The sequence below is a fragment of the Lepidochelys olivacea genome (genome assembly GCF_965140295.1).
Source record: "Lepidochelys olivacea isolate rLepOli2 genome assembly, chromosome: 10".
Classification (NCBI taxonomy): Eukaryota; Metazoa; Chordata; order Testudines; family Cheloniidae; genus Lepidochelys; species Lepidochelys olivacea.
The window spans coordinates 34884626-34908096 of NC_140420.1; the positions used below are offsets into that span (position 1 = coordinate 34884626).

Sequence of the window (23471 nt, forward strand, 5' to 3'; positions counted from 1 at the left end):
TAAACTGATTTTAAGGTTGTCAGCAGGATGAAATTCAATAAGTACTCCACTTAGGAAGGAACAATCGGTTGCACACATACAAAATGGGAAATGACTGCCTAGCAAGGAGTACTGCAGAAAGGGATCTGGGGGTCATAGTGGATCACAAGCAAAATATGCGTTAACGGTGTAACACTGTTGGAAAAACAAACATCCTTCTGGGATGTATTAGCAGAAGTGTTGTAAACAAAACACAATAAGTAATTCTTGCACTCTGCTCCGCCTCAACTGGAGTATTGTGTCCAGTTCTGGGCACCATATTTCAGGAAAGGTGTGCACAAACTGGAGAAAATCCAGAGAAGAGCAACAAAAATGATTAAAGGGCTAGAAAACATGAAGAAAGATTGAAAACATTTGGTTTATTTAGTGTGGAGAAGAGAAGACTGATGGGGACTTGATAACAGTTTTCAAGTACATAAAAGGTTTTATAAAGACAAGGGGGGAAAAAACCAAAACACTATTCTCCTTTCCTCTGAGGATAGGAAAAGAAGCGATGGGTTTAAATGACAGCAAGGGCAGTTTAGGGTGGACATTAGGAAGAACAAATAATACCACAGTAGTCTCACTGAAGAGAACGGGACTACTCAAGGCTCTTCGCTTCTGATGCGGTAAACACACAGCAGTCTATAAGGAGGAACAACGGTCCACTGATTAGAGCACCAGCCTGGGACTTGGGAGACAGAGGTTCAACTTCCTGCTCCACCACAGACTTCCTGTGTGATCTTGGTCAAGTCACTTAAGTCTTCCTGTAACTCAGTTCTCCATCAGTCAAATGGAGAGAATAGCACTGCCCTATATCACAGTGGGAGGGAGTTGTAAGGATAACTATATTAAAGATGAGGATGTGCTCAGGTACTACGACAGTGGTAGATAAATACCTTCGACAGCTATAGTCCCAAGGAAGCAAATGAGAATTTGTGTGTGTAAAGTTATTCAAGTGCTCAAGCAGCTGCCTAAACCAAACCACATGAGGTGCTTGGCACTAAAAACCAAATGCAATCAATACTGTTATTCAGTTTGTCATTTTAAATCTCCTTTTAAAAAAATATAAAAAGCCTCTGTTCCTAAATGGAACACCTGGTCATTCAATAGGATTCACCCCTGAAGAAGAATCTAGTGTAATCATCTATTGCTTTAGGCACCTAAATCAGATTATTTTGTACATTGATTATGAACATTTTACATAAAGAACAGAACAAAGAGCCTAAATATTAAATCTGGAAACGAACTTTTACATTGGGTCCTACATGATGATTAAATCAGAACAAACCCTCCTCTCAAAAATAATGCCACACAGAGATCTCCCTCCACACTGAGGTTGTGGGCCACGACTGCCCCATCATGAGCCAGTCGGGGAGCTTCTGTGCAGCCTTGCTGCTGAGCTCCAAAGGCAATATAGCCATCCCCGAGAGATTACACATGTAAGGAGCCTTCGAGGCAAAACCATCCTGGGCACAGCCTGCCCCTCAAACACACGTGGTCAGTTCCTGCGGGCGCACAGCAGCATCCGTGCACCGTGCTCCTGGGGTGGGGAGAGGAGGTGGGCCCCGTCACGCCACCAGGCCTGCTCTGGCCTGTGGGTACCTCCCCCAAAGCCCTGCAGCCCACCAGCTGCCAGACCGGACACAGCAAGCCAGCAGCTGCCTCATCCCGGGACACCGAGCGCCTGGAGCCGGCCGGCCACAGCGCGGCTGCCTGGCACCGGGCGGCTGGAGCCGGCCCAGCACTGAACCCACCGCAGGGAGCGGCCCCCTCAGCCTGGGCACCGGCTCGTCCCGTCTCAGCCTCCCGCCCGTCACCTCGCCGCACTCTGCCCGGGCCGGGGACCTTGCTCCGCGCCACTCCCGGAAGCCTCTCGCGCACGCCGAGATCGCCGGGAGCGCAGCTCCTGCGCCTCCTTCCCTGTGACCAATCGTGGCGAAACTACAAACTCCACAATACCTCGCGGCAACTTGTGCGACCCACCCCTCAATCCTGCTAACCAGCCAATAGAGGATGAGAATCGCATGAGGCGGGGCTCAAATTAGCCAATGAGATACGAGAAAGAGGAAGTTGAGGGAGATCCTGGCAGGGAAAAGGATACGATAACAGTCTTCATGTATCTGAAGAAGTGGGTTTTTTACCCTCGAAAGCTTATGCCCAAGTAAATCTGTTAGTATTTAAAGTGCCACCGGACTCCTCGTTGTTTTTTTGTTTTGTATTTGTGATGTCGAATTTATTCTGTCAGGACCTCGGCGGTGGGGCGGGGCTGGGGGCGGGGCAAGCGGGCGGGGAGCGTCGAGGGGACTCTGAGGTGTGTTGTGAGTGGGGCGGGTGGAGGAGGGTTCGCGCTGCCGCGGGCTGGGGGCTGCGTTCCGCTGTGTGGTGAGGCCGCGGGGCGGACAGCGGGGCTGGGAGCGGGGCGGAGCTGGGGAGCCGGGCCGCGGGCAGGGGCGCTGCTGGCGGTGGTTGGCCTGGTTACCATGGGGACGGGAGGACGCGCGGGGGTGGAGCCAGGGAGCGGCCGGGGGCCGGGCTGGGGCGGAGCCCGGCGGCCGCTCGAAGCGGTTGGGGCCGAGGCGGCGGTTAGCCTGTGGAGCGGCCTGGGGCCAGGGCAGAGGGGCCGCGGCCGCGGCCGCCAGCCTGCGGGGAGAGGCCGCGTGTTGTCCCAGATCAGAACGGGCCCGGGGCGTGTTCGCGGACCCGCTGTTCAGCCCAGTCAGGAATGAGCCGGGGAAGGTGCGGGGAGCAAAAACTGCGGCTCACGCCAAGTTGTTTAGCTTCCTCCGGACCCAGGCAGACTCCGGAGGGTGCCTCCCAGGCTAGGGCGCCACCAGGGCAGATGGAAGTCAGGGTCAATAAATGCAAAGTGGCGCACGTCGGAAAGGAACATTTAAACTATTCCTGCACCGAGGCAGGGTACTACATTAAGGGTGTCCGTTCTGGAAAGGGGCCTGAGCGTTACTGTGAACAGCTCAATGCAAATCTCTGCCCAGTGTGCAGCTGCCTTCAAAAAAGCGAGCAAGATGTTAGGTGGCATAAAGAATGGGCTGGAGAATAATAGAGAATATTATAATGCCATCGTTATCAATCAGTGTTGTGGCAGTATACTGTGTGCAGTACTGATAACTGCATCTCAAAAGGGATATTGCAACATTACAAGAAGTTCACAGAAGGGTGATGAAAGTGATTAGGGTAATGGAAAGTCTCATATGAGAAAGATTGAAAAGACTGGGATAGTTACTTTAGAAAGGAGACTAATAAGAGGGGACATGATAAAAGCCTATAAAATAATGAATGGTATCAAGAAGGTAGAGCAGAACCTTCTGTTTTCCCAGTCTCTTAATACAAGTGGACACAATGGAATTACAAGGTGGCAAATTCAAAACTGATATAAGGAAATACTTTTTCACACAACCCATAATTAATCCATGGAACTCTGTCACAGAATGTCACTGAGGTCAACATTTTAGTAAGATTAACAAAAGATTGTTCATATGGATTGGACAGAGGAAGTGTGGTGTAATGGAGAGAGGGAACCCTGGTGCTCTGCCACTGGCCTGCTGGGTGAACATGGTCACTTCACTGCTCTGTGCCTCAGTTTCCTCAACCATAGAAGGGGGATAATGATGCTGACCCCCCTTTGTGAAGTGCTTTGAGATAGACTGTTGAAAAGCACTAGATAAAAGCTAGGGATTATTTATATGGGTAGCAAGAATATCCAGAATTGTCATAATGCTAACAAATTTTGGAAGAGATGTTAAATGTCATAATTCAGGTTTTAAGGCAATTTCTAGCTATTAGGGATTAGTAGGGGAATAACCTAAAATGAACGGTCGATTCTCACTTCTACCTAATACAAGGGTGGTTGCACCTTCCACTGAAGCATCTGTTGCTGGCCAGTGGACTACATGGACAGTGGGTCTGGTCCAGTCAGGCTATTCCTATGTTTCCTGTTACTATCTCCACCTATGACAGAAATCTTGGGTTTCATACGGGGAACTCTATATGGGGGAGTAACCCCGGTAACAACTCATCCCAGCCCCGTGGGAATAATCTTGCACTCAGCAGCTCCCATTCATTCTCTAGAGGTGACGTCATTCCTGTGCTAATCTCACCACATAAATCCAGCCCCATGTCAGGCATCAGATGCAATGCAAACTCAACACTGTCTGATATGGATAAAGGAGACATATTAGATGGATGATGTGCAAAGCATTCACAGGCATGTTATTCGCCTTGTGTATCTTAAATTGTAAGCTCCCTGGGCAGAGAATGAACCTTGCTCTGTATTTAAAACACTCTGTCAACCCGTGGCAATACAAATGATTTAAGAAGGATAATATAATCATAAGCATAATTAAATCAGTGACTGAGTTCCATACAATAGCAGCCTCCCAACCTCAATTACCAGGTAGAACAGATTTACTCCCATTTTCAATTCCTGTGGAAATCATATGATTGTATCACAAATTGAAAACAAAAAGGTTCCCAAATAGTATTAATTATCCAGTGAGCAAGGAGGCAGCCTCCACTGCCCCTTGTGAAATACCCCTTCTTAATGGACTGTAGGAAGAAGCCAAGAAAGAACCCACTCTCCATAAAAATGTTGAGAAGTCAAAATCCAAAGGGCAGATCTTTGTATCCCCTTTGTGCTATTCTCGCAACCCAAAATATACTTAAAGCATTCCCTTGGTATGGGGGAACCTTTGACTGGCATAGAGCTGGCAGTACCAACTTCACATCACCCGTTTCTGCCCCTCTCCCAGTGTAAGGGGTGAACTGAGGTACGTGTGAGGGTGCTATTAGAAGCCAGCACAATTTAGAACAGCTGTGAGGCTGTTCTAAATTATGCCAGGGGCACAAAGATGTCAGCCTCATGGGACTCAGGTAGAAAGACAGTCTCCATATAATCCACTATACTGTAGATCATGTCCAATGCTGGGGTATTGCTGACTGTATAACAATCAGAATGATAGGACTCCCAAGAATTAAGTTGAGGCTAATGCACATGGGATCCATTCCTACCCTGTGCTGACGCTACCTCTGTTTTCTTTAGTGGCATATGCTGAAGCCATTTTGCCTGTGAGTTGGTTATATGGGAGCTGTTTCAAATGGCATCAGAAGGACAAAGCCAGGAAAAAGAGGATCCATCTGAGGATCTTACAACCCCTTTCCAGGGTAACAGAACCTTACACTGGGGGGCCATCCTCTCTGCAGTGAAAGACCAAATCCCATCTCTGGAGTCTGACACCTCTACGGTAAGCATTGCTGTCCAGCATCCTTCCTCACTATGTTCCACAAAGGGCTCTCTGAATGGCAGCAGCTGAGGATCACCTCATTAGTGAGGAGCTCCTGAGTAGCCAGCGCTACTCTCAATGGACCGCTCATCTGCTGGGAGCAGTGCTGTAGTGGGTGTTAGTCCAGGAGTTCTGTAATTGTCAGACTGCTGCGCCCATTCTCCCCCTTGTGTTTTCATCATCTCAAACACTACTGAACTCAGGCCTGAGTCTACAATGTGCTGAGCATCCTCAACTCTCATTGAAGTCAGCGGCACTGGCATCTCGCAGCATGAGGCCTCCTGTGTTGTTCATCTGCCTAACAAAAAGCACACCATGAAATACGCAAATAACCACATTTAAATGGAATTTCTTTTGTTGTTCTACTTCATTCTGCTGGGGTATTAATTGTAGCACTGTTAGAGCCTGGCAGAAAGACTCCGAACATGCCTCTCTGTGGCTGAAGATCATGGAAATATGATCCTTGGCAGAGAGAAGATCTGGGTTCTCTTTGCTGCTCTGCCACTGACTCGCTGTGTGACTGTGGAAGAGTCATCCCACCCTACCCAGTGCACCTCAGTTTCCCCATCTGTAAAGTGGGGATAATGATACTTACCATCCTTTGTGTAAAGCACACTGAGACTGACAGATTAAAAGTGCTGCATAAGAGCTATATGGCATTATTATTTTCCAAGCATGTCTTTTGTACTTCTAAGAGGGTGACTGTCTACTTTAAGGGTAATAGGGACTAGGGCCCCGATCCTCAAAGGTATTTTGGCTCCTACCATTCATTGAAATCAATGAATGTTAGGAAGCTAAATCCTTTTGTGGATCTACCCCTGTTCCATGGTGTGTCCCTTAATGTTTCTGGGACTTTCTGAGTGGATGCTTGGGAAGGGCAGGAACAGTTGGCAGAGAAGAAGTTGGTCCTGGGAGAATAATTAATGCTTGCCAAGAACCATACTGTTTCTTTAAGGGCCTGGGGTCAGAAGACTTGTAGTGCAGGATGGGGCAAGGATCCCCTCTCTCCCAGCTAACTGGGAGGAAGGTAGCATATAGGCTGCCTCCCCTCTCATAACAGAAGACTCCAACAGGGGAAGGAACATTGCTTGTTCACCTCTCCCAGCCTAGCAAGTAAAAGGATTAAGTACAAAGGGGCCAATTAGGAGAATCTGCTTTAAGGCTGCAGCTGGCCTGGATCAGCACAGTACCAGCAAGGAGGAACTGTAGTGGCTTTTGTGATGTGATCCCTTGACCATGGGGACCTGGCTTAAGTATTGGTGATTCTGCCCAGGTAAGACCTCTATTTTCAGAGAACACACAAGTAATAATAGTTTTCAAACCTATTTAACTTCAAAGGAAGCTTAATTTTACCATCAAAGGAAACTATTTCTTCAGATTTAGGGTGTGGCTTAGTGATACAGAGATCATCTTGTGAGTAGCACAGATGAGGGAACTTTCAACGTGGGCATTAATCATGCTCATAAGAGGTAATGTGGTCTAGGAGATAGGGTACTGGACTGGGACCCAGATGACCTGGTTTTTGTTCCTGGTTCTGCCTCTGAAAAGCTGTGTGATCTTGGGTAAATTACTTTCTTTCTCTATGTCTGTTTCCCATCCCACCCTTTGTCTATCACGTCTAGTTAGACTGTATGTTCGTTAGAGCAGGGACTGCCTCTTACTTGGGCCCTGATCTCAGTCAGGGCTTCCAGGTGCTATTGAAACAAATAACTAATAACAGTATGACTGAAAAGATCTTTTTGTACCATGGTGTCATATATTAATTTCATAGTAAGTCAGTCCAAGGTCTCTTTCATACAAAAACATTCTTTGTTTCTACGCATCTGGAGCAAGCATCCTACTGAAATGTTATCTGTAGCTTGACCATGGTCCTTAATTTACATAAAGTAGAGCTGATTGCAGTACCCCTCATATTTAATACAAAACTGCAGCCTACCGAGACTCTATGTCACAGCTTGCAATGCTCCATCTTGATCTGAGCCGTGTCTGCTCAGAACAAGAGATACTGCTGCACCTGAGACCTGTAATCTCGATGTGGTATGCTCTAGTATTGAAGAGGGCAGTGGCAGGTTGTGTTATACAATCAATGGGGGCACTTTGGCCACCCCTAATGTGCATTTCATTAAGACTAGAGCAAACTTGTGCAGTGCAGGGGGAGGAAAAATAATCTCACCAGGGAGTCAGGATTTGCCAGCCCAAAGAGTTACTGGAGATGATATGCCTTGCGGTATAAAAGGCAAAGTGAAAGCTGGAGCCTGTCTGCCTGATGTGGGGGTGTTGATTCTTCCATTTGGTGTAAAGTATGGTTTCTACTTGTACATTCTAGATATTGCACTGGACATTGCAGTCACTGGGATTTGCAGATAACCCAGTACCTCTCAAGCTTTGGAATACTTACCTATTTTTGTCCCCATTGATATGAATGGGACTTTTGCCATTAATCTCACTAGACATGGGTTCATACCCAATATTTTATCTAGCTCTTGTTATTGAAGCCCGTTAATGTGCTAAGTCACCAAAGAGAGAGTTTATCTCAGACTCTTTGGATGTAGAGTAGTTGACACTCCACTGATATGACTCAGCAGGATATCCCTCAACACCATAGCTAACTGTGAGATAAAGAAATGACTTATGCCCTCATGAAACATCTGTATAAATGTGCTGGCCCTTCCTTTCATTTCTTTGTTTTGTATGGCAGTCTGATTGTGATGAAGATGGGGAGCTGTTCATCTTCCAGCGAGATCTACCCAATCTGATTCCTGACTTGTCGGAAGAACTGACAGATCTTTCTCCAGGAGACACAGACATGCAGGTTATTGACTGTACTACTGCAGCCATATATTCTGTGGTTGTCGGCAGTGCAGCTACTTAATATTACAGTAGATTTTTAGGTCGCACTGTGTGATATAAGTACCTGGGCCCTTTTTCTCATCTTGGGTCTGCGTCTCTCTTTCTCTCTCTATTCCTCATCTATTTTTGTAGGCTCACTTTGTCTCTCTATTCTTGGGATCTGGGCCCTTTTCTCTTAGTCCCACCTTCTTGCACTTCCTCTTGTTATCCCCTTACTCTCTGCCCACCGTCTGTCGGGAGGGTGGGTCCTTTCTTTAGAGGCTTATAGTGTGGATCCTCATTCTCCCTCCCAAAGGCTCTGGCCCTCTTTCTTCCCCTCGCTGGCCTGGTCACGCTCTCTCCCAAGGAGCCCTTCAGTGTCCCCAAAATCAAATGAGCCTGGTTTTGAATGAGCTCCTGCTCTATGATGGAGATGATGCTGGCTGTCTTGCAGTAGTAGCTGACAGGTGGAGATGCAGGCAGTACGTACTTGTCAGGAATTATGATGTATGCATTGCAGGAGACACTGATTTGTTAGGGAAAACACTGTAGAACACTGAGTCTATGAACCTTTCTACAATAGATAATTGTCCCTCAGCCACTGACCAGCTCCTACCCATAGGATGATCTGTGAAGCCATACATCATCCAAGCATTAAAAGTAGGCTATGCAGCAGGTTAACTTGCAAGCCTTTCACTGTGTGAAATGTCTCCAATTACCATACTCCATATACAGAAACTAGAGATGAAGTAGTTAGGGTGGGTATATCAAGAAGTAATTGTATGACGTTAAAAACTGGGCATAGAACCATTCATAGATAAAGGGATTACATTGCACCTGGAGTGATGAAACTCACTGATTACAGAAAGCTAGCTGGGGAGCAGGCCAGCTCCAGTATTTTGGCCTCAGGACACCAGCTTCTTGTGCTTTCCTATTGAGCTGGGATCTGTATGTAAGCAATAACACAGAATAACAAGGCACTGGGCTAAAGGGGTTTCAGGTGCATCCAGCACTTCCTACAGTTACTGTTTTTACAAAATGAATCTCATTCTGCTTTGTAACAAATCTCAGAGATGAGACCTGACCCAGGCAGTTATTAGATGCCCACTCAATTTGAACCTCCATCAGCCAATCAGTTCTACTTGGTTTATTGTATGTCTCTTTATTGCTTTGGTGAGGGGAATGATTGTCTCTTCTGTGGGGCATTTTCTGTATCTATAGCAAATATCAGAATCTGTGGAACACTCCAGAGAGACTTGGAATGGAGACCTAGAAAGTTCAGATCTTCAGAAAGAAATGGATGTTACCCAAGCTGTGGGAAGAGAAAATGTATCATTGGTAAGAGATCAGACATATGCTTTTCCTAACCTGCCTGAAGAAACTTCAAGCCAACAGAGAGCAGTCCTTGCAGATCCTACAGATCAAACTCTCAGAGGGAAAGAACTGGGCAATGGAAAAGACAGGGAAACAAAAGACTTTTGGACTAATAAAGTACTGTCTATGAAAGGGCCATATTTTGTAAATGCAAACAACAGTGAAGAGAGACGAAAGATGATAGAAACAAAAATACTCTCTAAGGTGACCTTAGAGGCACCGTCTGGAGATGGAGGCAATTCAGAACTAAAAACAAAATCACCATTGGAGACTATCAGTGACAATCTAGAAAGAATCACTAAAGCAGAAAATGAGCAAGGAGCCACTTCAGCTGAACACCCTCGAGGGCTGATGCTCTTTTCATTGCAGGTAGGTGGGGCAAAGGGGTAGTTTTCTTCAGTGATTGCTTAGGTATCTAGCATGATGGATAATGCATTAGGTGCAGAATGTTCATTGACAATAAGAGAATATGAATATCCAATTCTGCACACACCATGTCATTATGAATTTATATTGCAGTAGCACCTAGGAGCCCCAGTCACAGCCAGGGCCCCATTGTACTAGGTGCTGTACAAACTTGGAACAAAAAAAGCAGGCCCTGCCTTAAAGGTACAAGTAAGCCATGTTGGAAGTTAATCTCATTGATCAGAACAGGGAGTGTCCATGTTCAAGGACACAGGGCACAGAATCTCTGATGTGGATGCAATGCGTGGTGATCTTTCTAGCCGTCTGGTTGCAGAGAGTTCTGACATTGTAACGAGAGGTATATTTGTCATGGCCAGACAGTAACATCAACAGTGTTGAGAACTTCCCCATTTCTTTTACTGGGGTACCAGTTTTTGAAGCTTAATTGGTGGGGTCGGTGACTTGCTGCTGTCATGGAATTGCAGCTGAAATATGATTGTCTGAGAGAAATTTTAACATCAGTGGAACAGAAACTTCTTGTTTGGTGACTGTGAGAGAAATCAGACTAGGAGACATGATCCAGTCTCCTACCCTTGGCTGCTGCTCTTCTGGTCTACCAGCTCCCCAGGGTCAGTGTAGCACTCATGAGATAGCAACCTGTGTGCTAAAATAGAAAATTAACAGTTCTTTATTTAATAAATTAAAATACATTGCCTCGTGGCTGACTACCATGAGAACCTTTGGATTTCTGTTCAGAGCCTTCAGTGGGGTCAAAGTACAGATTCTTCAACATGCCACAAACTTTACAGGACAAATTTACAAAAATCAGTATTGAAGCTGCGCTCTCAAAACATAACCGTAACTACATATGCATAGTATACACGCACTTGCCTTTTTGTGCACTGAGCTGCCTAGCTTGAGCCAGCAATTCCCTGTGTAGACTTTGTCCAAGCATTTTTGGGCCTAATTCTGATCTTAGCCCTACTAGTGGATATCGGGAGTATCTCTGTTCAAGTCAATGGGCCTGATTGTCCTTTCAGTATCCATTTTACACAAGTACAACCCGTTGACGTCAGTAGAGTTACTTTTGATTTGCACCAGCATAAGTGAAAGAGTCAGGCTCAGTGGATTTTACCTTGGTGTAAAAGAGCAGAATCAGGCCCTTGTATACACAACTTATGCATGTGTGTAATAGGGTGGTTTGTGCATTAAGGGGTAGAAGCCTTGGTCAGCCAACCCTAGTTCCTAAGGAGGCGCACCTGAGCAGAGATCAACTGATTCCTCTGTAAACAGCAGCAGGAAGCTTGGGGCTGGGGAAGTTGAGTGGAGTACAGAGGTTGCAAGTACTGAGCAAATAGGCTCCACCAGAGAAATGTGAGACTACAGGTATGAAAGGCCTGGGAGTGACCTGATAAGAGGGGTAAACAGATGGACTGGAAAACTTCTCTTTTGAGTATTTGTTAATTTAATACATGAGACCCTAAGAAGGGCAAAAGAATCTGTGAGTTATTGAAGAGGGCCCTTGAGGGGAAAAGTGAGGCAGGGGCTGATGCAGGGCCATCCCTGGCCACAAGGGGGTGTGCAGGAGGTGACCTGTTTACAACCTGGTTTTGAAAACTGGCCCCTATTTAATCCCCAGCTCCTGAAGGTAGTTAAACTCATGCCTCACTTTAAGCATGAGAAGCCCCATTGAAGTCAATGGAACTACTCATGCTTAAAATTAAATCTGTGCTTTGGTTTGGGGCCATAGTAACTCACTTAAAGAGGCATATCTCATAGACTGACTTTCACAAGTCATCTCTTTTATTATCAGTCAAATCCTGCAAACCCTTAACTCCTTTGCTGCCGGGCCTTATCGGACACCCTATAATAGTCTTTGCTCATGTGATAAGGATGTGCGGGAGTGGACCTGACAATATAATTATGTACATGATACATCAGTGTTTATATTTATTTAAATATATTATTATATTAATATATTATTTAAATATTATTAAATATTATTATTATTATTTAAATATATTATTTTAATATCATTTAAAAAGAAGCTGGTTGCCAATGACACCATAATTACAGCGAACATGTAAATTCAGAGCTTTCACTGAGATCCTTTGATAAAACTGTATCAGTGCTGAGATCTAACACAGTTCTCATTATAATAACCTCCATTGTCTGTCTGTCACTCCCTCTTGAGAGATGCTCCTCACTCTTTCCAGACCAAGAAATCTCAGGAGGAGCTGCTGAGCCATGACTAGTTTCATGTCACTGACACAGGTTTCAGTTTGTAGCCATCATCAGACTTTTGTCCTTAATCAGACTTTTAGCTGCAACTTACAATATTAGAATGAAGCTAATTAGTGTGTGCGTGGTGTAATTGCTATGCAGTTACAATGTAAGTGACAGCCAACTTCCTTTTCAAAATGTCATCAATATTTTTAAATAGTCATTGTCCTGATGCTATTATTTTATGGGCTGGACAGGTATGTTTTTACTAAAAAATGACATTTGAAAATATGTTTCAGTGGGGGAGAAAAATCAATCTGCAAGTTCTTTCGTGTTAAGTGCCTGATCCTGTTACTCATACAAAATAAGATTTAAATTAGTTGTTACCACTCAAGAAAGAGATCTTGGCGTCATTGTGGATAGTTCTCTGAAAACATCTACTCAATTGCAGGCTGTCAAAAAAGCTAACAGTATGTCAGGAACTATTAGGAAAGGGTCGATAAAATGACAGAAAATATCCTAATGTCACTATATAAATCCATGGTATGCCCACACATTGAATACTGCATGCAGTTCTGGTCAGCCCATCTAAAAAAAGATGTATTAGAATTAGAAAAGGTACAGAGAAGGGCAATAAAAATGATTGGGGATAAGAAACAGCTTCCATATGAGGAGAGATTAAAAAGACTGGGACTTTTCAGCTTGGAAAAGAGACGTCTAAAACGATGTATGATAGTGGTCTGTAAAATCATGAATGGTGTAGAGAAAGTAAATAAGGAAGTGTAATTTATCCCTTTACATAACGCAAGAACCAGGGGTCACCCAATGAAATTAATAGACAGCAGGTTTAAAACAAGCAAAGGAAGTACAGTACTTCATACAACACACAGTCAACCTGTGGAATTCATCATCAGGGGATGTTGTGAAGGCCAAAACTATAACAGAATTAAAAACAGAATTAGATAAGTTCATGAAGGATGGGTCCTTCAATGGCTATTCGCCAAGATGGTCAGGTATATAACCTCATGCTCTGGGTGTCCCTAGCCCTCTGATTGTCAGAAGCTGGGACTGGATAACAGGGGATGGATCACTCAGTGATTGCCTGTTCTGTTCATTCCCTCTGAAGCACCTGGCATTGGCCACGGTCGGAAGACAGGATACAGGGCTAGATGGACCATTGGTCTGATCAGAATGGCCGTTCTTATGTTCTTATGCCATAAATGAGTAACTGTATAAGGCCTAAATTTTCAAAAATAGTTACCTAAGTTGAGTCTTCAAAATACTGACCTGGTTTTATAATTAGGGAGTAGTCAGCTGTTGGCTTCTTTTATATTTTAGTTTTTAATACAATTTAGGCCAAGATCCTGCTATTCATTATGCTCAAGTGGCACCCATTGACATCAATAGGATGGATGCAGTGGTGTCTCCATGTAGAATGTAATGAAGGATCCAAGCCTAGTGTCTTTACTTTAAGCAGGTATATTTTTAATTAATGTTGTGCCTTAAGTCACAGTCAGGACAGACACTTTCTATATGAAAAGCTGTCTGTAAATGACTAGTAATATAATAAAGCGAGCATTGTGGGCAGGTTGGGTATTTTGGTATTTGCATTTTTAAGCCCAAGGAAGGCTTTGAGAGGAATCGGTAAATTCTGACATTTCCTGATATTTAGCCACCAGACGATGTTTCTCCTCAGTATATAAAGTAAAGAGCTGTGAATGTTGAACTTTAGTGAGCCACTGATATCCCATGAATTCCAGCGCAGACCCAGGATGGCTATTTGCATGCTGGGAAACATCTTACTGTTTAGCAGCCCAAGAAAACACAAACCTGGTCTGAAGAAGGGGTATGTAAATATTTAGACCCAGATCCTCAAAGGTATTTAGGCACCTTTGGGCTTTAGTGTTTGCTTGCCAAGCTGCAGATCTCTGCTTACAACTCCTGGGTGCATTTGTTGACCAGCACATTTGAGCTAAGGTTGCAGTTGAAAACTCTCTCTCCTCACTGAAAAGTAGAAGAGGAGGATGGTGGCCTGCTTGGCTTGCTGCTTTGCTAACTTCCTTCTCCATGTAGCTAGCTCCTCTCCAGCCTAAATTGTGGGAAGAGTGCACATAGCTAATTATATATGGTGATGAATAATTTGAGGCCATCCCACTTACTTATTGGACAACCAATTCTGAGATCCAGGTTGCTGCTGGCTGTGCTGTAGAAATAGTGTTCCTAGGGCAGGAACCCATCTGCCTTTAAGTAAGGTAGAACAGGGAGAAAACCAAGGAAGGGGGCTACATACCTCATCCTGAAAGTTGCTGGGGATCCACAGCTCCCTTTGAAATCAGTGGAAGTTACAAGTGCTCAGCACCTCTCAGGATCAGGCTCTGTATCCTTGCTCTTGGAAGAGAAGAGGGCATGATCCACCTGACTGTCTCTCTGCCTTCATGATTTTTCCTCGTTTATTTTTATAGGGGTCAGTGATCCTGAAAGGAGGAGCCCGCTGCAGAAGTGGGTGTGGGGAGTGGGATGCATTATCTGATAGGAAACACAGTGTTAACATTTCACTGAGACTTGGGCTGAATCTGTGTTGCTGATTGGCATGAGAGGGAAGGAGGGACCAGCTGTTAGGAAGGGACTCCAGCGTGTGTTTAGCTGCTGGAACTGAGTTATAGGTTGGGGGAGAGGGTGACCACAGTAAGCGGAGTGGGATGTCAGGTGGATATTAGAGAGATGGGTCTTGTATTTCTGACCCTGAGGAGGTGCTGATTCAGTCCATATTACTGCATCCATCCCAGACTCAGCAGCTTCTTCAGATAGGGCAGGAAGTTCCTCCACTCTTATCATGTTGAGCATCAGTCCCTCCAGCTAGGCTCTCTCAGCACTTAGATTGCACTTGGTCACATCAGATCTGCTCAGTCATTGCAGTTGAATGCAGACAATGGGAGGCACCAGGCAGTAGCTCCCCTCTTCTAGATAGCCATGCCAAGTTTTGTAGGTCCATCCTATAGGACCCATGTCTCCAGTGGAGTACAGGTTCTTCTGCTGGGGAATGACAGCAACATGACACTGGCGGAGTTCATGAAGGCAGGTGTCCATATGCTGTTCATGCATTCAGATACTTCTGCATGGTAAAGGTACTCAGGAGAACTTATCCCATGGAGTATAGGCCTTTGTGATTTTTACCTTTGTAATAATCTCTTGGGGATGAATTTTCCCTTACCATTGGTTTTATTCTTTCAGGATATCGAGAAGTGGGATCTAGACAAGATTCTCAAGGACCTGGAGGAGCAGAAAGACCCTAGAACTCGCTCAGAGGAGCCTGCTCTTCCTTCAAAGGATCATAGTAACATTACAAAACCAAAATATTAGCTAGCTGTAACTGCGTAAAAACAATCCGCTCCGAGTAGGACCCACCAGAACTGACCTCTGTTTTTGCCTATGTCATATTAGGAAAAACTTTTTCACTAAGAGGGTGGTGAAACACTGGAATGCGTTACCTAGGGAGGTGGTGGAATCTCCTTCCTTAGATATTTTTAAGGTCAGGCTTGACAAAGCCCTGGCTGCGAGGATTTAGTTGGGGATTGGTCCTGCTTTCAGCAGGGGATTGGACTAGATGACCTCCTGAGGTCCCTTCCAACCCTGATATTCTATGATTCTCTCTAACTTCTCTTTGCCTGTCCACATTGATGGTGCCTTGAACATATATCCCTCTGCTTAACTTCTCTTACGCTTAAGAATTTTTATTTTTATTTCTAACCTAAACTTTCCTTTACTGTGAGACCATTGCTTCTTAGCCGACCATGTTCTGAGAATGAACAATTCCCTTCCTTAATCTGTGTCAAACGTACAGGGCCAGATGCAGCCCTGGTCTAAGCCTATTGATAGAAACAGAAGCACACTAGAGCTGAATTTGTCCCACTGAGCCTATAGTCTGGGGTCATGTCTGGTAACTTCTGCCCATCCCATTGTGGGGCCATATTGCCTAGGATTTGTGGTTATATCCTTTCAGGCAGCTGGGCAGTGTGCAACACATTGTCTGGGGCACCTGCTGCTTTTTAAAGGAGATGTAGTGTATCACCTATGACTTGCTCCTTCTTGCCCACTCTAGAACTACAGGATGGAGGTCTCTAGGAGCCACTGTGCAGTTTCATCTTTCAGCTTCCCACTTCCCTTGCAATGTGGCTTCAGCAGATGTGGGTAGATTTTAGCCTTTGGAAAGGAGTAGCATGAGCACCCGGCTAGCACCTTCTGTTCCCCATACATTAGTTGCCCAGGGAAATGGGCATTCCCTCTTGGGGCTATGGCATGCTGGAAGACATGGAAAACAGGCCCTCTTACCTAATACCCAGGCCCAAATTGGATCAGACTTCTAAGTCTGAGAAGATACCAGGCCCTATGCTTGGGGAGTAAAGGTGGGTAGTAGGCCTATGGGGTACAGATAAATACAGTCAGTTGGTAAGTGCCATTTAAACACTTAGTGTCACTGGAAATTGGAGTTCTTCTTTGAGTGATGTCCCTATGGATGCTCCACTTTAGGTGTTTGTGCACCCCTGCGCTCATAATTGGAGATTTATGGAAGCAGTGCCGAGTGGGGTCGCACATGCACCGTCCCCATCTTGCGTCGCTTCAGGCGATTAACTGGCGCTGTGCGACCAACCCTCCCTCAGTTCCTTCTCTACCACTATTGGCTCAAGTTGGAGCAACTAGCAGCGCCTCTCGGATTTCTGGGTAGCATAGTTTCCCCTAGTTTTTAGGTTTTCTTCTATTTAGAGATCTTTATTACTTTATCCCTGTCCTTTTTGTTTTCTCAAAAAAAAATTGTTATAGGGCTGTAGGTTTCAGTTTTCACCGCTGCAGCTCAATAGTCATATCTCCCTTTATGGGGCGAGTACCTTCCCTAAGGGGCATGCCTGGCTTCCCAGGGTTCAAATGCTGTCTTACCTGCAGGCTTTCTATACCTCTCTTGAATGGGCACTCTCAGTGTGTCTTGCAATTATATGTCTTGCTGAGACAGTGAAGTGCTCGCACTGTCACAACCTCAAAGCCCATTCCAGGAAGGCGAGAGATCTCCAACTCAAACTTCTCCTCATGGAGAAGTCTCTCCGTCCAGCGTCTGAGCCTGAGGTACGCACCCCTCCTAGCCAGAGATCGCAGACTACAGCCTCTGACATGGGCCCTTCTTCCATGGCCCAGGCTTCTAATCAACCCGCCAAGAAGGCGGCAAAAAAATGGGTTACCATGTCCCTGACTCTGGAGTTGGTCAAGAAAAGGCGCTCCTCTAGCAGGCAAACACTCTCAGGACCTACTGCATCAGTCATTCCAAACAATGGGACCTTCCGCACCAAGAAAACGAAAGTCACCAAGCAGCTGTGCTCGGACTCAGGCAATAAGGGGTAAATGAAACCCCAGGCTGCAGGACTGCCAGAGATGACTAAACACTTGGCACCCCCACAGCTGACGGCACCGCCAAGTGCACACATCCTGCACTCCAGTCACACATCGGCACTGACTGGCATTTGGTACCGATGGCATCCACTTTGCAGCAATTCATGCACCAAAAATTTTTGGTTTCCTCACTGTTTCCTCAATACCTGGGTACCTCTGTCCTCGCAGTACCTACTCAACCCAGCTCTCCATCTCTTTCCACTCCACAATTCTCAAGCAAGGATGAAGATGGAGAAGATAATGTCATGCACTCTCCACAACATTCCTCCCCTGTGCTGCTCCCATCACGCCTGCCCCTCCATATAAGACCTGCCTGATGGACCTTCAGAACCAACCCTGGTATGGACATCCCTGGATGCCACCTGTGCCTTTCCCACCCCAGTGGCTATTTTGGAGCCAATGGACAGCATATCCACCATCACAACATAGATCTGCCATCCTTCCCAAAGCTAGCACACAGCAATCACCCTTATCAGCAGCACAGGGACCACCTGAAACTTCAGAACAGGGGGATGAAGAGGAGGAAGAACTCTCTGACCAGGACAGCCCACCTGAAGTCCATATCTCTTCATCTTCACCTGATGACGCCATTATGCCCCCGCCTCCCAACACAGGTAATGACTTCAAACAATTCCAAGACCTCTATCAGAGTTGCCACCTCACTGGACATTTTTCTCAAAGAAGTCCAGGAGTGTCTACATAAACTAGTAGATATTGTGCACACATAGACCTCATTCAAAATCGCCCTTCCTATGAATGTTGTGATTACGGAACCTGTAAAGTTGCTGTGGCAAACCCCAGCAACGATCCCACTTACCTGTGAGAGGTCTGATTTTAAAAAGTACTATGTGTCTGCAAAGGGAACTGAATTTCTCCTTTTGCATCCAATGCCAAATTCATTAGTGATTGACACAGTCAATGAATGGGGTAGACAACAATACCCCAGAAACACCCCTTATGACAAAGACTGGACGTGGCTCAACCTCTTTGGCCGCAAAGCATACTTTTTCTTGACCTTACACTTGAGAATAGCTAACTATGAAGTGTTAGTGGCAAAATATGGCCACAATAACTATGCAAACTTCTCTGAATTTATTGAGTTTATTCCAGAAGAGACAAAGGAAGAGTTCAAACCAGTTATTGCAGAAGGTCAACTCATAACCAGAACAGCATTACAGGCCACTCTTGACTCTGCAGATTCAGCAGCAAGATCGATAGCGACCACGGTGGTTATGAGGAGGGCTTCCTGGCTTCATCGATCGGGATTCCCAAAACCAGTACAGTCGACGGTTGAAGACCTACTGCCCCTGCTGCTCCCACAAACCAGCGGGAGACCTCTGCATTGGTGCAATCACCTGTGCTCTTTATTTCAGTTTACTTTCCCATCACTTTCTAGCTACAAACAACTTCAGTATCACAGCCCCAGGGACTGCTAACTCCTGCAGCCAGCAGGGACGAGCTCCAACTCCCTGGCTTCTTTCCTGCCAGCCTTTATATAGCCCCTGGCTAACATGGCCGGCAGCTGTTCCCCATATGCCACTCAGGCCTGGGCTTACTCAGCCAGCTCCAATTCTCCTTTCTTGATTGAAGCTGGTGTGATAGAGGCCTGGCTCAAAGTTTCTTAGCCAGCGCCCTGAACACACCTCCCCTCACTTAATGAATTGCCAGGTTCGTCCTTCCTCGTCCTCTTCACCCCCTACCAGTGGGATTCAGCCAGGGGAGTGTCTCCCCTTCTTCTGGGTGATTCCCCGGCATCCTTTTCGTGGTGTTTCATCCTCCCCCTACCCCTGCAGAAAGTACACTGTGGGGGGTGGATGCCCCTGTAGCTCTGCCGCCACCCACAGGTCCTCACACCAATCACACCCTTGTGGGCATCCTTTCACCTTTATCTCCTTTTCTTCCAGTAGGGGGCTGGGGTCCATCCTGACCTTCTCAAGGACACCCTGGGCCTCGGGTTCTCCCAAGCCACCAAGTGGAGTCCATGTCTCCTCTCCTGGGAGCTGCATTGTGGGGAGCTCCAGTTGCCCCTTTTCTTCCACTAAGGGGCTTCGGCTGGCCAATTCCCCCACAACTCCTCCCTCTCTTTCTACCCATCTGGGCTTTCTTGTCTAGAGTTTCTGTGTTTGCTTCCGCAAGGACCCTGGTCCTCTTCCTGACTGGGGCTTGTCTGTCTAGGGATCTCAACTCCCTTCTTTGGGAACCTTTCCTTTTCCCTCTGGGGGGAGGGCCCCAGTCCATACCCAACACAATGGGGTATGGTAACCTCTCTACTACCCCAACCCACTTCCATTTAAAGCTGCCCCGCACTTCTAGGGGCACCTGGACCACTAGGCAGTATCTCCTGTCCCCGTGGATACACTCCAGGGCCATCTGTGCACCTGGAATTATCCAGTGTGGTTTTATCAGCCCCCTCTGGACAAGCGAGCAGGCTGAAGTAGTATCCACTGGGATGGTGGACAGCTTCTGACCCCTTTCTTGCCCTCCAGCATTAGACCAGACACAAAATACAGCCTACCAACATTCCATATCAAGGCAGTCTCCCTTTTTATGTCCTGGCTGCCCGCACTGTCTGCAGACAATCATGCCAGCTCTACTGGGAGCTCCTTGGGGTTCCTCCTTCTTCCTCTCTGGGCCTTTCCTGGGGAGGGGTTCCCTCAGTTTCTTCCCCTACTATATGTCCTTATAGGGTCGGCCCTCCTTTTGGGTGACATCTGCCTCCCTGTATTCCTCAGTCAACTTGACCGTTGCATCGACTGAACTTGGCTGATGTCGCCTGACCCAGACTCAGATATTCTCGGGGAGATCCTGTAGCAATTTTTCTAGGACAAGGGTGTCCATTACCTCCTAGGGGGAGCACAATAACACTCCCTCTGTGTGGAAGCCATGTGACTCTGGCAATGATGCATCAAGCATAATGTCCAGATTACATCCTCTTACCTACCTGGTTGTCATAATATCACAGTGGATACCCTGAGGAGGAACTTCTATCAAGTCACGAGTGGGAGCTGAATACGCATGCTGTGCTCCTAAACATTTTTCAGACTTGGGGGTTTCTAACAATAGATCTTTTCATAATCACACAATATACCAAATGCCCCCAGTTTTGCTCCAGGGCAGGACTCGGTCCACGCTCTCTTGGCAACGCCTTCCTCATCAAATGGAACACTCCCCTCCTATACGCCTTCCTTCCCACCCTCTCCTAGCCTGCATGCTTCACAAGATCAGGCAGGACAGATTCAAAGTGATCCTAATAGCCCCCACATGGTCTCGGCAAACCTTCTCCACATGGTGGTCTGTCCACCATGCATGCTCCCACTTCTACCTCAGCTGCTATCGCAGGACGCACACTGTGTCATCCATCAGGATCCTCAAAGACTCCAACTCAAAGCGTGGTTATTGCCTGGCTCTCGGGATCTGAACTGACATGCTCCAGAGGCATATAAAACTTTTTGTTAAACAGCCGTAGGACAACTACCAAACTCACATACATGCATAAATGGAGGCAATTCGACTCATGGTGCCAACGCAAACAGGCCACACCTCTGTCAGTCCCCTTACCACTCATACTAGACTACTTGCTAGAACTAAAAAAGACGAGCCTTTCTGTGAGTTTGATATGAGTACATCTATCTGCAATCACAGCATTCCATCACAAAGTAGATGGATTTTCTACTTTTCCATACCCACTTACTAAACGCTTTTTCAAAGGCCTCTCCAATTCCTACTCTGAAGTTAGGAATCCTAACCCACCATGGGACCTCAATTTAGTCCTCCACACCCTCAGCAGCCCTCCATTTGAGCCCATGGCGACAAGCTTCCTGCTACATCTTTCCATGAAGGTTGCATTCCTAGTGGCTATTACATCCACTAGGAGGGAGCTCTCATGGCTGACCCACCTTACACAGTCTTCTTCAAACATAAAGTATCCCGCAGGCCACACCCCAAGTTTCTACCTAAAGTTGCCTCATCCTTTCACCTCAACCAACCAATCCACTTTTTGACATTTTTCCCCGAACCACATGTGCATAGACGACAGTCCAGACTACACTCCTTGGATGTCCGCAGAGCTATAGCCTTCTACACTGATAGAACAAAATATTTTTGCAAGTCCCCAAAACTGTTCATTTCAGTTGCTGACCGATTTAAAAGGCAATGCCATATCTGAACAACTGCTATCCAAATGGATAACATTGCATAAAACTTTACCTCCAGCATGACTGACAACCTCATACGGGGATCCACACGCATTCTAGAAGAGCCTTATCAGCCTCCATAGCATTTCTTAACAATGTTCCCATCATGGAAAGCTGTAGGGCTGCAACCTGGCCCTCACCCCATACGTTTACCCAGCATTACGCTTTACTACAGCAACATGCATCTTCCAATACCCTGTTCGATCACACTGTACTTTCATCTGCTACGACTCCAACTCCAAAGCCCCCTCCTTCCACTAGAGGGCACTGCTTTGAAGTCATCTAATGTGGAGCACACAGTGGGACATCGCTTGATGAAGAGAAAGTTACTCACCTTTATGCAGTAAGGTAGGCTCTTCAAGATGTGTACCCCTGTGGGTGCTCTACTTTAGGTGTTTGTGTGCCACTGCACTCATAAAAGTGGAGCATCCCCAGGGACACACATCTTGAAGAACCTATGTTACTGCACAAGGTGAGTAACTTTCTCATTTTGCATGTCCTATTGTAGAGAACAGGTTTTCAAAACATCCAGAGAAAAGGTTTTGCTTGCAAGTTTTAAGTGATCACTAGCCCTTTGTTTATTAAAATATGTCCCCTACTCTGTATGCTCATTTATACTCACTTCTAACAGCTATGGCCTTTTGAAGCTACATGGAAAAATAGTAGCAGGTGAAAGGTTATTTTTCTTGATGCCAGCCTAGAACTAGCCTGTTAATTATCTTAAAAGAGAAACATATTGGCCCAGTTAGTCCTTAACTGATGTAAATCAACATAGCTCCATCAACTTCCATGGAGCTATGACAATTCATACCACCATTTGCTCTGACCCACTTTCTCTAAAGGCACCTATTATTATAACAGCACGTAATTGTCAGATTACTATAGAGTCTAGGGAGAATATACCCTCTCCACACTAACTAGCAGATGGTAGGTGTCACTCCTGCTGATAATATTTCTGTTACCTGAGGTTTTTCCATTTAGTTGGAAATTTTAACTGGAATATTTTGTTAGCAGTGTTTCCCAAATGGTGGGTTGCAGGCCTATGGGTGGGGGGAGGCAGGGATTGGAAAACAAGCCCACCCCACACTCCCTGCTTAGCTGCGGCTCCTGTCCTGCAGGGCTGGGCATGGTTCCCTGCTCTGGGTGTTGTGACCTGGCACACAGTGCTGCTTGGGGGCAGCTGGGCCAAATTTTAGCAAGCAGAGATGTGACCTGGTGCACCGGGTTTCAGTGCTACTCATTCATGTTTGGCCACTACCCCATCCCAATAGAGGGGTGGCCAAGCCAAATTTCAGTGAATGGCATTGCCATTGCTAGACTGCGTGCCAAATTCCTCATCCCCCACCTTAGGCTTAAGAACCCTGAACTCTAGCATGAACTGCAATGTCAAAGTAATGTTTACACAGCTTTGTTTAGCATGCTAGCACGAGTCTTGCTAGCACAAATCTGTTGCCCTTGGCTGGGGGGTTTGCTGCCAGATGTAGGGTAGACATGTCTTAAGCGTGCGCCTGTCAGCTGAGGACTTCTTGCTCTGAGAGTCCTTGAAGACTGGGCTCCATCTTCTCCGCAGAGCTGGAGACATGTTCATACTGTTTCATTCTTTCCATTTTTCCCTCAACATACACAACTCTGCAACCCCAGTGTCTCTAGATTAGACCCTCAGTTATGCCCATGGAAACCCACTGAGGGCTAA

General features: G+C 46.2%; 2 protein-coding genes across 3 annotated transcripts in view; one reads left to right on the top strand and one right to left on the bottom strand.

Moving 5' to 3' along the window:
- Positions 1-2149, bottom strand: part of ANKS3 (ankyrin repeat and sterile alpha motif domain containing 3) — a 28372-nt gene extending 26223 nt beyond the window's left edge. Inside the window, exon 1 of one of the 2 annotated variants that reach the window (XM_084641143.1) lies at positions 1839-2149. The gene's annotated coding sequence lies outside the window, so the exon portion shown is untranslated. Of the gene's footprint in view, positions 1-1775 lie in introns of both variants that reach the window. The other variant, XM_084641142.1, reaches the window with a different exon arrangement.
- A 548-nt stretch (positions 2150-2697) lies between these two features.
- The window catches only part of DNAAF8 (dynein axonemal assembly factor 8), a 151232-nt gene continuing 130458 nt past the window's right edge, over positions 2698-23471 (top strand). Inside the window, exons 1-5 of the mRNA XM_084641312.1 lie at positions 2698-2757; positions 5078-5279; positions 8017-8130; positions 9369-9890; positions 15381-15483. Coding sequence (XP_084497438.1) covers positions 5133-5279; positions 8017-8130; positions 9369-9890; positions 15381-15483 — 886 coding nt within the window. The 5' untranslated portion in view covers positions 2698-2757; positions 5078-5132. The remainder of the gene's footprint in view (positions 2758-5077; positions 5280-8016; positions 8131-9368; positions 9891-15380; positions 15484-23471) is intronic.